Below are 16,581 nucleotides of genomic sequence, written 5' to 3' on the forward strand. Positions count from 1 at the left end.
ATTTCTATATTTATGATGTTGTGCAATGTGCATATATATACAAATCTGTTTTGAATGTCAGTTACAACAGTGCTGGTTTTATAGTGCTTTACTAGATCCTTGTTTTGCTTAAAATGGCGATTTTAATATGAACTTTACTCTTTACATTTGATCAATTAATACATACTATACCACTGCAAGTTAAGATAGTTATATGTTAAACACTTGATTTATCATTTACCTATACTGCTTCGTAGGTCCACAAACGTCTTGGGAGGACTAGCTTTTTCATCAGTGTCAGATAACTGCGATTCTAGATTGTGACCTTAAAAATAATGTAAACCATAAATGGTGGTAAAAATAGAAAAAACAAAATAATTGTTTGATTGTTTAGATAACTGTGAAGTAAGAACATGTTTGATCATCCAACATATAAAATCTATAGAAGATGGATTTTTCTTATTAAATATAGCTTTGTATACATATATCATATACGTATTGTATACACTAGTCTTCTCTATCTTACCCAAACGTGAATTGCTGTCGTTTTCGGCCTTAACATTGTTATTTTCTATGTCAATTTTAATGCATATATATTCATAACTAATCTTTTCTTGAATAACTATTCTTTTCTGAATGTATATTTTTCTTTTATTCATGACAAAACATTTCTTGAAGAACTATTCTTTTTTGAATGTATATTTTCTTTTCTTCATGACTATTTGTTCTGTTGGTACGTTCTTGTGTTGTCTACAATATTCAGTTTGTAAGATATCTATGCGTTTGCAGAGCAGAACAGGTTTTCGAAATTTTCTTAAAATATAAATATATGGCTAGAGGTTTGCACTGTTCCCAATTTATTATTCAGAAAACCACGAATGTCATTCATTACTTGTTAAATATAAGATTTCAATGTGTGCTCTGGACAAAAATATTTTAACTGATAACTTACAATCATCGATCAAAAGATTTCTGTTGATGCCTTCGCTAGCGTCTTCACTGTGGGCCATTTCTAAAGGGAAAATATTGACATCAGATAAATATTGGTAGATATCAACTGCCGAAGGGCTTAATGAAATACTGCTAAAGAAATACATGTAATTGACAATGTGTCACTGCGCCTAAAAACATTCTATAAAAACATAAGAGCTATGTGAATATTCAATCATAAATACATAGTATTCATTGTTGAAACAAATTAAACCCTTGTCTATTGCTAACAACACCATTATTAGTATTCGATAATATGGAAATATATAAAATGTATATAAAAGCATAATTCACCGTAAAGCTAGCTCGTATACAATTTAAATACACATTTCAAAAAGTCTTGATTTGTAGTTTCTAAGAAAATGCGTCGACAATTTCACAAATAGCCGTTATATGTAACTGCCTCTTAACATTACAGTACTGTCCTGAATGGTCTTGCATTCATTTGTACTGTATTCCTGTAATGTAATGTTGTCATTTTTAGTGGTATATTTAACATTGCCATAAACGCGAAAGGTTCGGCTAGCCACAAAACCAGTTTCAGCCCACCATTGTATTTTAAAATGTCCTGTATCAAGTCAGGAACATGGCAGTTGTTTTTTGTGTGTGTTTTGCATTGTCGTTTTTTGTTGCACTTCATTATTTCTATTGTTCCGTTGTTTCCCACCAATAGTTGATGATTTTATCTTGGTTTTAGTTTGTAACCCGGATTTTTTTTCTCTTAATAGATGTACGACTTTTGAACATCGGTATACTACTGTAGCCTTTTTTGGTATGTTAAACACATGGAACTTTATTATAACAAGCTATAACATTAATATTACCTGTACTAGGTTTATTTTTAAAGAAGACAAATCTAGCTACTAAGAGTATGACAACAACTACTAAAACTGCTAGCAATCTAGGAAAAAAGACATTTGTATCAGTAACTTGTTTTATGTATATAACATTCGTTTAAGTTTTCAATAAAATTCATAATGTGCATTGAAACTACATTTTCCCAAAAATTCCCTTTTTAAATATGCATAAGAATTATGAATACAAACATGATATTGATCACCTTTGGTTTGAATTTTGTAAAAACAGTGACATATTTTTGGTTGAATTAAACCATTCGTAATTTGAGACTCAAATCTGTTTATTTTGGCGAAACAAAAGTAATCACACAAAAAAAATCGGGTCAGATTTGTTGTTTTAGTGTACAGATTATCAATCTTGGGCTTGGACGACGTAAACTTTGTTTACACAGTAGTTTTCTAAAACTGATAAAGGCCCTAAGCCCCAGTCCCACTATACCTAGATCGCACCACGCTCACCGCGATCTAAAACAAATTCAGATCTCGGTGAGGTCGCGATATGAGCGGCATGAAAATGTAAATTTTCGATGTTTTCACGATGCTGCTACGTCTTCATTACACTACAAACCATTAAAAGTCTGAAATGGCCTATTAGTCTAGTCAATTTAGTGAACAACCTGCAACTAATTGCAACACAAGGTTTTTCTTTGAAAAACAAGTCTGTTCCTATCTATGAACAACATACTAAAACTATACAAAAATATATTTTGCGGAGAGTGGTTGAATTCACGAAAATATTTTGTAGTAAAAGTAAGGTAATATGAGTGACTTCCCCTTATTTGCCAAAATTGAAAAAAAAAATTTATCCACAAAATGTTCTTTATTTTTAAAACAGTTCAAGTAATACAATACAATGCATAACTATCTCAATTCAAAAGAATAATATTACAAGTGTCTCAAAATTTGTATATTTAAATAAAGATATAGACCGAGATTGTGTTTTGCTATTTTACAATTAGAAGATCTAATTCTCTACAATAGTAATAGTATGTAACCTATAACAGAAGACTATTCTGAGTTAGATTAACCAACATAGTCACAATCTTACTAGGTGTTAGAAAGAAATCTATCCCTGTGTTTAAGTTAATTTGAGTTGGGGAAGGTGTTCTCGAAACACATGTGTTTGGCCATTAAAAATTGAATATTTGCAAGACTAACATTTTTGAAATTCAAAGTTATTATTTTAATTTTTTAACACAACTTTTACATGTATTAAAAAGTTCTTCTTGAACAAACATGTTAAGATTTAGAATCGAACAATGCTTTTCAAAGAAAAAAAGAATGATGCGTGTTAAATGATTGTATGTTAGAATGAAAATTCCAGGCTCCTGAAGCAAATAATAAACTACTCATGTAATTAGCGACGATCTCAGTATTTACACACCATATAAATAGAGCTTTGATTGTAACATTAAACCAATAGGGGGCAAGTTCCATACCAGGAAATTCGCCTCCAAAAACATCAATATAACACATAATAATAACACTGAACCCACTTTCACTGGTTTCTAATCGGATGTGTACAGATTTATATTTTAGTCGTTGCCAAGAGTATTTATTCATCAACTGTAATTAACTTTGAACTAGCTATTGGATCTCAGTGTCATTTTGTTAATTGGTTTAGTATATATATTCGTGCTGACCTTTTTGAGTTGAGCCCTTCCCAACTGAGTTTTACATTTTGCACTTATGTTGTTTGCTATTTCACAACTGTTCCTTATTATGGGAGGGCTGAGTGCATGCTCGCAAACATGGTTAACCCTGCACACTATGCATATGATTATCACAAGTAACTGGCTCTTGAGTACATGTTGGTTATTGTTTGCTGTCTGTCATATTTATTTTTCCATTCATTGTCTTAACAGTTTTATATTTTAACGAAGAGCTATTTTAGTTGTTAACATCCACACCCTCCTCATTGATATCTCTTGTGGACATTTTTGTCATTGCCAATCATACAACATCATTATGTTTTTAGAATGGGAAAATTTTACAATAAATCATGGTTTTAAACATACTACCAAAAGATCACTGATAAAGTTTAGTGGACCTTAAAAGCTAAACATTTATGTTCTTTAGGCATTAGGTGTATTTTATTTAAATATTTTTGTAGTTTCGTTCAAATGAGTAATATAGTATAATTATAAATAAAGAGAGATTTGTGGTTTTTAAAGTCAATTAAAAAGCAACCTGAAACTACTAACAAAAATTTAAGATTATACAGGACTATCTTTGGCCATAAGTCGCCCACATTTTTACAGTTATTATGCTAAAGCTGATTTCCTTTATTAAATTATTTCAACGAGATATTTTAAAGAAGGAACTTGGTAATGCTTTTCTTTATATACACATATCTTTGACCATGATATTTCATACAGCAGACGACCCATGTTAGTTCTTTGTCATTATCCTTTAATTAATGTTTCAGAAAACCACATACAGGTTTACAGGGTACACAAAAAAGGCGCTGCAGGTGCGGATCCAGCCATTTTAAAAAAGGGAGGCTTCCAACCCAGGACAAAAGGGAGGTGGGTTCCAACTATATGTCTCCATTTAAATGCATTGATCGGCAAAAAAAAGGGGGGGTTTCAACACCCGGACCCCCCCCCCCCCTGGATCCGCAAATGTGCTTTTACTATTAACACTCTAGGAAGTGATCCCATCAATTCATTCAAAAGTAGGCTTATCTCATTTTCAATATCTAAAATTTGACAACTTTGTTACAATTTTGCTATTTAAATTTAAGCTCTTGAGGTAAAATTATAATCATATTGACAAAGTTTCTCTTGAAATTGCCTTAAACTATTTCTACATTTCATGCTAATTCAGTTAACTAGTGAATGTTCCAAAAAAATAAAAAGCTTACATATCTGAAATTAAACCTGGCTATTGATAGAGCTTGCTAAGTAAAATTGGTCTGTGTTTAACTGTGACTTTATGCAATTCAAATGTTGAAAAAGTAGCTGATGGAAAAAATACACAAAACAGGACTACAATCTATGACGATGCAATGACACTAGAAAAATATCTCTTCCAGCAATTAACATGACAAAATCAAAGGCAGTAACCAAACTGATTCACAGTTATTTTTTAACACAATCTAAGTTTTGGGTTTAGTATAGCTACGTATTTAATTAATAAAAATACATAACAGTTACATAAGATAACAATTTCAAACTTCCACAAAATGCACTTCTTTAAAACTTAGTTTTACTGTGTGTTTTTTTATTCTACATTGTCTGTTTAGAGAAACTATGGGAGGGTTGAGTTCTCAAACAACATGTTTTTCTCCCTGCCACATTATTACACTTATCCCAAGTCAGGAACCCCTAGCCTTAGTTTGTCTTGCATTTATGGTTTTTGTTGTTGATAATTTTGGTTCATGTGTATGTATTGGAGTTTCAAGAGTGGTTTCCATTTCGCTGAAGTAATGTACACAATAATTAAGAGGGGCAGCTGAAGCCCACCTTAGTGTGCCGGATTTACTTGCTATGTTGAAGACCGATAACAGGGGACTTGTTTTCTCTTTGACCCATTTCCTGTTTCCATTCTCAACTTTACGTTTTTAAAAATCAAGCTGGAAGTAACCAAGATTTTAAAATTTTCATTTGTTATGCCCCTCATTTAGGGGTACTATTTTTTTCTGTCTGAGCGTCCGTTCATTCGTTCGTTCTTCTGCTCTGCTTCTATATAAGTTTTTGGTCAAGGCAGTTTTTGATGAAGTTGAAGTCCAATCAACTAGTGCACATACTCCCTGTGATATGATCCTTCTAATTTTGCCAAATTACAGTTTTGACCCCACTTTCACAGTCCACTGAACATAAAAAATGATAGTGCGGTGGGCATCCATGTACTATGGACACATTCTTATTTTGTAATTAGTTTGTAAAACAAAATATTTCACACAACAGATTGGTCATTATTGATATCGATAACAAGAGGAATACATATGCATACAATCATGAGATAATAAAGTCTGTCTATAAAGATCCTATATTAAAAGTTTTGACCATGAATAACCATGAATAACCGAGCTTTTTATTTCCATTTTCACAATTTTTCTGTACACATCATATTTTACACAAGAATTATATTTGTTTTAATCCTAACTTCTATAGGACTTCTTAAGATAAACATCAGAAAGTATTTACTATTTATATCCCAATTTCGAAAGTTTTAACCACCAATAACCAAGATTTTTTTCAATTCCAGTTATTGGGTTTTCTGTCTCAAAACATGTATTCAACTAAAATACCCAAATATTAATACTGATAACTAAATGACTTCACAAAATAAACTTAAAATAGTATGTTCTTTTTTCTATATAGATCAATTTCCCAAATATGAACCATTAACAACGGAGATTTTCTGCGTTTCCAATTTTCGACGTTTTTTCACTAAAAATCACTCATTTCACCCCAAATTACTTCAATATGAATAATAATAGCTAATGGACTACTGTATAGTCTATAAAGATAAGCTTTTCTGTCTTCCACAAGCTTTAGGTCTAAAAATGCAACAATAAATAATAATTTTTCTTCTTTTCCAGTTTTCAGCATTTTTTCTCTAAAAACCACATATTTCACCCAAAATAACATTATCCGCAAATCATATCAATGTATAGTTTTAGTATGTTGTTAGTGCAAGTCTATATTACAATTTTCACTAAAACAATCTTGTGTTGCAATTAGTTGGAGGTTGAGTGATTTTAGAGCTATATTGACTAGGCTATATATCTGTACTCGACTGTACTGATTTTTACTCGGCCAGTCTGAATTCGTCTGAGATTTACTTGATAATACTCGACTGTAGTCTGAACCATACTTAACAGTCTGAATGTGTACTTGACCAGTACTTAACCATTTTATACTAGTCTGAACCGTACTCGACCTAGTTTGAACCGTACTCGACCTAGTCTGAACCGTACTGGACCTAGTCTGAATCATACTCGACCTAGTCTGAACCATACTCGACCAAGTCTTAACCATAATCGACATAGTCTGAACCATACTCGACCAAGTCTTAACCAACCTAGACCTATTCTTTGTATCTATCAACTGAATTTTATCAATTTAGCATTTTTTACAAATAAAAATGAAATTTGAACAACAAATTGAAATTAAAAATGTATTCAATACAGTATTGAAATTAAAATTTCACAATAATCAATCATAATATAACGTCAACACAATATTAATCAACACTTACGTAAAAATATATATCAACTTTTAAAATATAAATAAAACAAGCTGATCACATAATCTAAAAAAATGAATTGTGACTAACAAATGACTAATATTATCTATATTTATTCAAAATTTTATGAATACTTCGGAAGTATTTTATGGTAACTGGATTATTTTCACCATTAACTTAAACCTAGTAAAGATTTAGTTGAGTTGAATTAATAATGCAGTGAATGTTTTTTTTTATTAATATATATATAAAAAAGTATATAAAACAACTTAATAAATTTAAAAAAATGAGAGCTTAATTGTTTTGTTTTATTAAACTAAGAATGTAATGTAATCATGATCAGAGAATTTCCATAGCAATCCTTGATAACCTTTTTAAAAAAAGAAATGTATTTCAAAGTAACAGTAAAAATGGTTTGTAGTGTTACGGTTCTACAACGATCTCGCTACGATTCTACCACGTTCTCACCGCGCTCAATCTGCGACCTCACTACGCTTGTCAAGAACTTTCTACGCTAATCAAGTTCTCACTACGACCATACACAGAGTTATCCGATTGCAACACGATCGTACCACGCTTCTACTGCGATTATAGCACGTTCTTACCACGATTATACTACGTTTTTACCGCGGTTTTAATACGTTCTCAGCAATAAGGTCAACATCGTGTTCCATATCAATACAGAACTTTCCATTCCTTCTATTTCTCATTAATACGCAGATTTCCTGGAAACACTACCCATGCCACCAAAATCTACTAGAACACGTGGGTGTGGTGCTAGGGTTTGATTTAGAGGCAGAGGGAGCTCTGATAGTAACGAATCATGATCAAGCGGTTAGGTCGGACCGACCAATCCAACCTAAATTACAACATAATGCCGGTTCGTAAAGCTCAAATGACGATATCTTAGTGAACGATAGCAGAGATGACACAGATGTGTCAATAGATATAGGAAGATGTGGTATGAGTACCAATGAGACAACTCTCTATCCAAGTAACAATTATCAAAGTAAACCATTATAGGCCAAGGTACGGCCTTCAACAGGAAACCTTGGCTCACACCGAACAGCAAGGGCCCCAAAAATTACTAGTGAAAAACCATTCAAACGGGAAACCCAACGGTCTAATCTATATGAAATTGAGAAGCATGGTTGAGCCGATAGAGAACATTGACAAGAAGTCCTAATTACATACAGATAAACAAAACCTGGAGAGATTTGATATATTTTATGTGAAAATGACAATGAGAATGATGGTCGTAGTATGAACGTAGTCAGGTCGTAAGAAGAGCGGGATGAGGACGACAAGGGCGTGCTAGAATCGTACCATGGTCATGAACAGCGTGGTATAGTCGTAGTGGAAGCGAAGTTGGGTCGCGGTGAGAACGTGATGGTCGTAGAGAGGTCGTAATAACGTCGCTGTGAGATCGTAGCGCAGTCTCTCCGAATAGAATCACGCTTTCGATACGCTCTCGCTCTCGCTTCGATGGTACAGCGACCTTTGCGATCTTACTACGATCTTAGTGCGCTCTCACTACGCTTCTACTGCAATCTGTTTTCGCCACGACCGCACCACTATCGTTTTGAACAAGTTCAAAGTTGGCCATGCTCATGATCTTACAGACTTCACCACGACCATAATACGACCTTACTGCGATCTACACGATCGTACTACGATCATCAACATTTGCATTTTTTTCAACGATCGTAGTGCGATCGTTGCCTAGTGGGACTGCGGTATTACATGCCTGTAGAATGTATAATACAACGACTATTCAACTGAGTGAAAAACTAAAGCTAATGTCACTATTTGAATTGCGGTGTGCATTCAAAACAACTATACATGGAACCAGTATATCATTAAAAAGGGTATGTCTAGTTTTACGATAAACAACTTATATGAAGTTGCAAATATTCAGTTACACAAACGCTTTAGTCTTATAAAATGAATGATAATTTAAAAAAACGGAAAAATGAATTTGTACTAAATGTTAAACAAAACATTGCTCAAGGAATTGAAAAAAAAATGTATCCTTTGGTGAGGCATCAACACAAAGCAAATAATACATGATTCTTGGAATGGGACATAATATTTTTGTTTTTAAGTATCTTTTCAAGGCTGTTTATATTATGTTTACTAAATTTGGATTTTTTTTCATGAAATTCACTAGTAAATGAAAATATAACAGTTTTTTGGAAATTTTAAAAGAAATATTACATTCATCCATTCTAAGGAATATACTTAACATTGTAATTGTATGTTTGGCTTGAAATATCTGTGTTTGAGAGTTCCTAATGGAGGTATATCTCTTTGAATCACAAAATTAATATATGTTTTTGTCAGACAGGTAAAAATAAAATATGGTTGCACAGAAATGATAAACATTCATGGTAACTTAAATGAATCAATACAAAAGCTCTTACTGTTTTTTAAAGCTTATTCAAATAATTTTAATGGACTCTTTCTAGTTAATATTGCTAGAAATTGTTTCCAACTAGTTCATATGTATAAATTGTTTAGAATTTTTTATTAGTCCGGGAATGCATTTTTATCTGACAAATTTTAAGGTGGTACATAACACTACAGGGAGATACCTCTGTAAAGTCAGCTGAATGTTTTAATTACGTTGTGTTGTAAAGGAAATATCAAGCTTCTAAATGATCAAAATTGGTTTTTGTCAAACTGCTATATAACCAGTGTATTTTTTCTGACAAAACGGTATGTTCAATATTTTAGAAATTTTTATTTTTTTTGTTAAAGGGTCAATGTAAATACATTGTCAAAACATAATTGAAACAATTTTTAACACAGTTGACCCGAAAAGTGTGTGTTAGTCGCGAAAGTCTGCTCATAGCCTCGGTGGACTTTAAAAAATTGTATTCCAAGGTACGTATGTAATAGGTAAATTTTACACCAATTTCTACATAAGGAAATGTCTGTACCAAGTCCGAATAATGACAGATGTTATCCATGTTATCCATGCGTTTGATATGTTTGATCTCCTGATTTTGCCATTTAACTGGTGAATTTTCGTTTTGAATTTACCTCGGAGTTCAGTATTTTTTGTGATTTTACTTTTTTTGTATTATATCTGGATAATTTTATGTATCATTATTTCTCTTATACTTTACTTTACTATCAACTAGAAAAAGTATGTTTGGTTGTGTCATTGTCAGATTTGTATTTGTCTCTTGTATTGATTTATTTTCTAAATCAGTTGTGTTTCATATCTAATATGATGGTTTACACAACATAAGCTGCTGGACACAAATTACAATTTTTCATTTTTTCACATTTGTTGTTATTATAATGGAACTAAAATCCACTGAGATAAAAGCAGGAGATGTAGTCGGTTGTACAACCATATTAACTCGCATTTTACTTCAGAAAGTCGTTGTCATGCGTTGTGTTGGTTGATCCTCTCGAGTGTTTGTAATGTCAGTATGACCGTCCCTTTGATTTCGATTATTTTGTAAACATTTTGTTTTTGGTATAAACAGTAGTATTATTTGGAAAGAATAAGTGTCGAGGGTCAAGCATGGAAATCAGGTATTTAAGAATCGGTAAATATACTGTTATGCATGATAAATTACTTACGCTATTGCGTATTCTGTAGGAATTACTTGTTTACTGTTTTGACTGCTATCATTTTCTGTTTGTTCTTCAAAAGAATACACTTACACAGTAGAAGATAGTTATGCTAAATAAAACAGATGTTTAACTTGTTAAATACTGTTATTAAATTGGTTTCTCTTTTAATCATCTTTCAACTATCCAAAACTGAGAAGACAAAAGGTTACATGAACGTATGTCTAGTTGATTTCTAGCCTATGAAAATTGGATTATACAAAGCAGTCAGTTAATTGCACCGTTAAATAGTTGTCTTGTTGGTTTTCATTTCATTCAGGACACATCCAAGTTACATATCGCGATGTACTTGGAGTATAAAAGTAGTAAATCGACGATCGCATTAATCTGCTCAAAATGCAACAGAAACGGAAGTGAAAATAAACAAGGTTCCAAACTCTGAACTTAATGTGGTACAGCTAAAGCATGCCACCACCTAAATACTAATATAAACATATCAATTTTGCGTCACGGATTTGAGCCTATTACTTTTAAAAAGTATTTTGATATTCTAAATCGCATTTAAGGTGAAAATATAAAGTTTGCTATTATCTATTGCATATACCCTGGATTCATTTTTGTCTTTGTATACCGATGTTTGCAAACTTTATATGGAAAGCCATTTGACAAATGATTGAGTTCAAATTAAACAATGTTCATATGTTAATTTGAAAAATCTGTGAAATCCATGGAATCCACAGTTCAATGAGATGCGATCAACATTTTATTCAAAGTCGATACCTGAATGCACGCTCTACTCGACTGAATGACTAAAGAAATATATACATACATACAAAAGTCATGAAAACAACATTATTATAACATAAAGCAAATAAAGAAGATGTGGTATGATTGCTGATGAGACAACTGTCGACCCGAAGTCATAATAAGTACATGTAAGCAATTATATGCCTTCATGAATGACAAAGAACATACCGTTTAGTCAGCTATTAAAGTGCATGGTGAGGCAGTGATGAATGTTAAAAGCATAGCTCAAATATATCATGAGATGTTCCCTTTTCATCATCTTATTGGGATTATATATTAACTTGTTCGATTCGATCGTGTATGTGTCAACGTATTTGATTTTAACGAAAGAAATCTCTATATTACTGAAAAATTATCACATCAGGGTTTTGATATCACAACGTTTATCATCGGTACAAAGACATCGTCTGTAAATATGTTTCAACATGCAGACTCAGGTATTTCATCTCAAATCTTTTGTTGCAGAATTTTATACAAAGCACAAAAATGGCGGCATTCACCCCGCGTGAACCAAACCTTCAAACAGGCATATTCACGAGGAGTATAGTTACAATAATGTTGTCAGTTCATTAAAGAGGCATATTTTGGTATTATTATTGATTCACAGGGTCTTTGCATCGGAAATAAACACATTGTTTTCAAAAAAACATTTGTTTCCTATACGGGTAATGTTCTTCTCAAATGTCTTATGATGGTATGATACTAAACTCCTAACGAAATAGATTGTGCTTTATTTCTTTTTTTATCGTGAAGCCATTATCGTTCATTCAGTTTAATTCAGGTTTGGAGCTGGCATATCAATACCTGATATTAGTCCTTCTTTTAAATGTATCATTGACAAATTTTTAAGTTTCTTTTGTAGCTTACTCTGAGATTGCTTTCGAACTGAGTTTGATTGTGCTTATTGCTGTGTGTTTGTTTTTTCTACATTAGCTACAAGTATAGAAGTAGGATTCAAATATAACTAAACATGTTTCAATAGCCGCATTTCTGCGCATGCCTGGAGCATCAGGTCGTTGATAGTCTTATATGCTTTTTTTTTTTAATTTAAGTTCATTTATATGATTTGGAGTTCAATGTGACGTCCATTTCTACTGAACTAGTACACATTTTATAAAGAGGTCAGCTGAAGATTTCCTTGCTGTATTGACTACCAATTTGGGGCCTTCGGCTGTTTTCTTGCCTTTGGTCGTCTTCTTGTCTCTTTGACAAATTCTCTTTTTTTCCGTTCTCAATTTTAAAATAAAATGTATTTAAGCATATTATAAATGAGAATATAAAGCGCCATAGATAAAATCATCTAAATCGCTATACAAATCAAGCCGTCGAACAAAAATAGAAATATAGAAAAGCACACTTATCCAAGCTTCATATGCACACAATACACTGGCATGAAATTCTATTTGGAACGCAACATAACATGAAATAAGCAACGAATGTAAGGCAGCTCATTCCAGATTTGTAAAGCATTAAAGCCAAACAATTTCAAACCATACCTGGTAGCTCTGACTCTCTACAGTACTGCTTTTTCACTTTAACTAAAAATATAATTCTGAATATTGATATCAATTAAATCATGTACATAACTTGGACTTTGTTTTATGAATAATTTTCTATTTGTTTATGATTGATTTTCTATTTCTGTTTTAATAGTATGTATTGCCCTTTTCTTTCTAAAAACGGCATTTGTGTCCAGTAGTTTATTATTTGAACTGTCATTGTCTTCTTAGATAATTGGAATTTTTCAATTTTTAGAGTAATAATTTTCCTACAGTAATGCAATATTACTGAACAACAGTTGACATTTGATACAATGAATGAATATATGCTCTTGATATACATATCTTATTTAAAAATGTGCATATTCGGTTTACAATTACATGACAGTTGACATTTGTTACAATGAATGAAAAGTAAATTCACAAAAATACTGAACTCTGAAGAAAATTCAAAACGGAAAGTCCCTAATCAAATGGCAAATCAAATGATAAAAACACATCAAACGAATGGACAACAACTGTCATATTCCTGACTTGGTAGAGGCATTTTAAATTTAAAACATGGTGGATTGAACCGGTTTTTATAGTGCTAGGGTATGATGTAAACATGCATATCGTATTTTAAAATGTTCCTATTCGGTTTATTAACTTATTGTCATGTAGAATTTTACATACTTCAGATAAATAGTTAAAAGCCCAAATCCATAGTTTCTCCAGAACGTTTAACATTATCTTCAAAATTCTATTTTTTGTATCCGTTTAAAATGAATTTATTATGTGGATTTTTGTTTCAGATGGCAATTGCCTGGAGTCTGTCATAATTATCACTGTTTCCTTACCATAATCTCTATATTGTACAATACCATCATCTGCTTAATTATAAATTGTGTGTTGTTGAATAAAAAAAAATACGTCAGTCATGAAGACATGACAGAGAATTGGATCATAGATGGACCGTTGTGGTACATTTTAAAATCATCCACGAAAAATATATGCAAAAGATATCAAAGGGATTTTCAAACTTTTAAGTGGGAAATAAACTGACAAATGCCAAAAGACAAAAAGACAAATAAACGTACGCAAAACAAACAATAGAAAACGAAAGACTGAGTGCACGAACTCTACCGAAACCAGGTGTGTTCACAGGTGCCACACGAGGCTAAGTAGTTCCTACTCTAAACGTGGCACTTGTAGGGCTGCCCTTGTTTGTACATGCCAGTTGATAAGTCTAATAAGGTAGGTCACACTGGTGGAAAGCGGACGGTATCAAAAAAATATATGTGAATCAATTTACTGTCACTTAATATTAAATAGTATGGACGTTCAAATTGATAAACGTATCTCAATAATTCGTCTAAAAAACAGCCCAAGAATGTATTTCAGGAAGCATTTCTTTCTTCCCTGGCCGGGCGTCGAACTCATGCTACTGACTTATCGTGGCACAAAATCGTAGTGCACTATGCTCGGTGTGCTTGACCATTGGACCACCTAGACTCGACAAATATTAGAATTTCGGTGGTCGGATGTTACCTTTCCTTGTCAATTTTTATCTATCATCGTAACACAGTGCATGGCATATAGGGCTTGAAGATAGAATATTATATATTTATTTCTATGTAATTACGTCTAAACAAGTAAAAATTCTACGACAAATTCATCTATTGGAAAACTACGGCTGAACGCACATTCTATATATATTCAAAATTACTCTAAACATGCTAAATGTCTGCACAACAATATTAAATCTGCAAATTAGCGAAAGCAAACCTCACCGGGATTCCAACTCATGCTATTGAGATATTGAGACAACACCGTGCACTTTGTCCCTCCCTCCAGACCACCCGGCACAATTAAGCTTTCGGTGGCCTAGAGTTACATAATCTTTGCAGTAGAGTCTAGAGTTGTAATACAATTTATGGTATACTGGGAATGATGATGTAATAAGTTGCCAATTAGCCAACTGGTAAAGGATCATAAGATGCAGTCACTTATATTTTTATAAGTACGTCTAAACAAGTGATGGTTCTACGACAAATTCATCCCATGGAACACCAATGAATGTGTTATACGGCTGAAAACACATTGTGTATTCAAAATTACTTTAAATATCAGCACAGTACAGGAGGTGTTGTCACTATATCTATAGATTAAGAGACTATTGAAGAAATGGAAACATGTGGATCCATACTTACCATAAAACGCATCACTATCTAGTAGTATTTTTTTTATCCCTACTTGAAATCCGTAAGTACACGAATACGATGTGTTCAAGTCATCTCTTGTAACATTACGTATTATTAAAATAATGCCTGTTCTATTTGTTTCGCCATTGTATTTTGGGCCTGCACGATCATCTAAATCCTTTACGTCAATAAATAATGTAGTATAGTCATCTTCTGAAGTCCATTTCACCCATCCAGCGGATTCAGGACAACATTTATTTACTGGGCAAAAAAGGGATAAATCATCCCCGTACTGCGATACTTTCTTTCCGATCTTCCAGGAAAGATCACCTACAATTTGAAATTATATAGCTCTAACATTCATAATCATTTGTAATAAAAATGTGTGTGTAACTCATTTTTAAACAAATTTTGATACTTACAATTATCTAATTAGATTTTAGATATAGACAAATAGTTTATATCATAACCTCGTACGAAAACGTTTTCAATGGTCTTCAACTTTGTACTTGTTTGGCTTTATAAAAATTTTGACATGAGCGTCACTGATGAGTCTTATGAAGACGAAACGCACGTCTGGCGTACTAAATTATAATCCTGGTACCTTTGATAACTATTTAGTTGAGGTTTTAGTATTATGCATTTTGTATTCAGTATATGGCTTCTGAAATGATGAAATTATAACTAAAAAATACATATAAGCAATGGCTACATACCTATAAAAAGATAATGCTTTAATTCCTAATGAAAACGGCTGGGATAAATCAACCCTTTAAAACTCATAAAACGGTTCTACGCTAAAACATTTACAATCTTCCCTGACGTAGAACAGCTCTTATGACATCACTGATCGTACTTTAGAACATAGACAGTGATCTGCATTTAAATTAACATTTAATGACAGGTGAGAGATGTTAAGTAACATCCTATAGATAAAAACACAAACTTACCATGCTATGGCAAAAAACAAACATTGATACAAAGATGAAAAACTACATAGAAATCAAAGACTGAAAATCAAGAACACCCAAAAAATGTTCTGCGGAAGGGTGTTATACAGTATTTAAGTAAACAACAGTAAAAATTTGTTTATGTTTTGTAATTTTTCAATTTTTATTATTTATTCTTAATCAAATATATTTTCATTTACATGTGATAATGTAGTGAGGAAAAGTACTTGTGACAAGTTAACAAATCATTAATTATTGTAACAAACTTGACAAGTAACAAATTCTCTTTAGAGACACACGGTCAAAGAGAACCTATTTCAGACAATTTTTGTATATGTTAATTAAAGGCAATTACTCATCAACGACACCACGTACCAATACGGGAAAGTGCGCGTTTGTTAACATAAACGTGGTGTTAGAATGAATAATATTAGACGGCAAAATCGATTATGAAGTTGAAAAAGCATAGGATATCAATGCATTTGAATCAACGATATAAGAATATTTTGTTTGATATAGTTGATTGATAACA

The 16,581-nt window shown here is 32.3% G+C and overlaps 1 protein-coding gene across 1 annotated transcript in view; it reads right to left on the reverse strand.

The window, feature by feature from the left end:
• Positions 1–369: 369 nt before the first annotated feature.
• The window catches only part of LOC143056160 (uncharacterized), a 30,815-nt gene continuing 14,603 nt past the window's right edge, over positions 370–16,581 (reverse strand). Inside the window, exons 2-7 of the mRNA XM_076229243.1 lie at positions 15,109–15,429; positions 12,914–12,955; positions 10,620–10,683; positions 1,794–1,870; positions 932–991; positions 370–377 (exon numbers count right to left, since the gene is read on the reverse strand). Coding sequence (XP_076085358.1) covers positions 370–377; positions 932–991; positions 1,794–1,870; positions 10,620–10,683; positions 12,914–12,955; positions 15,109–15,429 — 572 coding nt within the window. The remainder of the gene's footprint in view (positions 378–931; positions 992–1,793; positions 1,871–10,619; positions 10,684–12,913; positions 12,956–15,108; positions 15,430–16,581) is intronic.

Source organism: Mytilus galloprovincialis, chromosome 13 (genome assembly GCF_965363235.1).
Source record: "Mytilus galloprovincialis chromosome 13, xbMytGall1.hap1.1, whole genome shotgun sequence".
Lineage (NCBI taxonomy): Eukaryota > Metazoa > Mollusca > Bivalvia > Mytilida > Mytilidae > Mytilus > Mytilus galloprovincialis.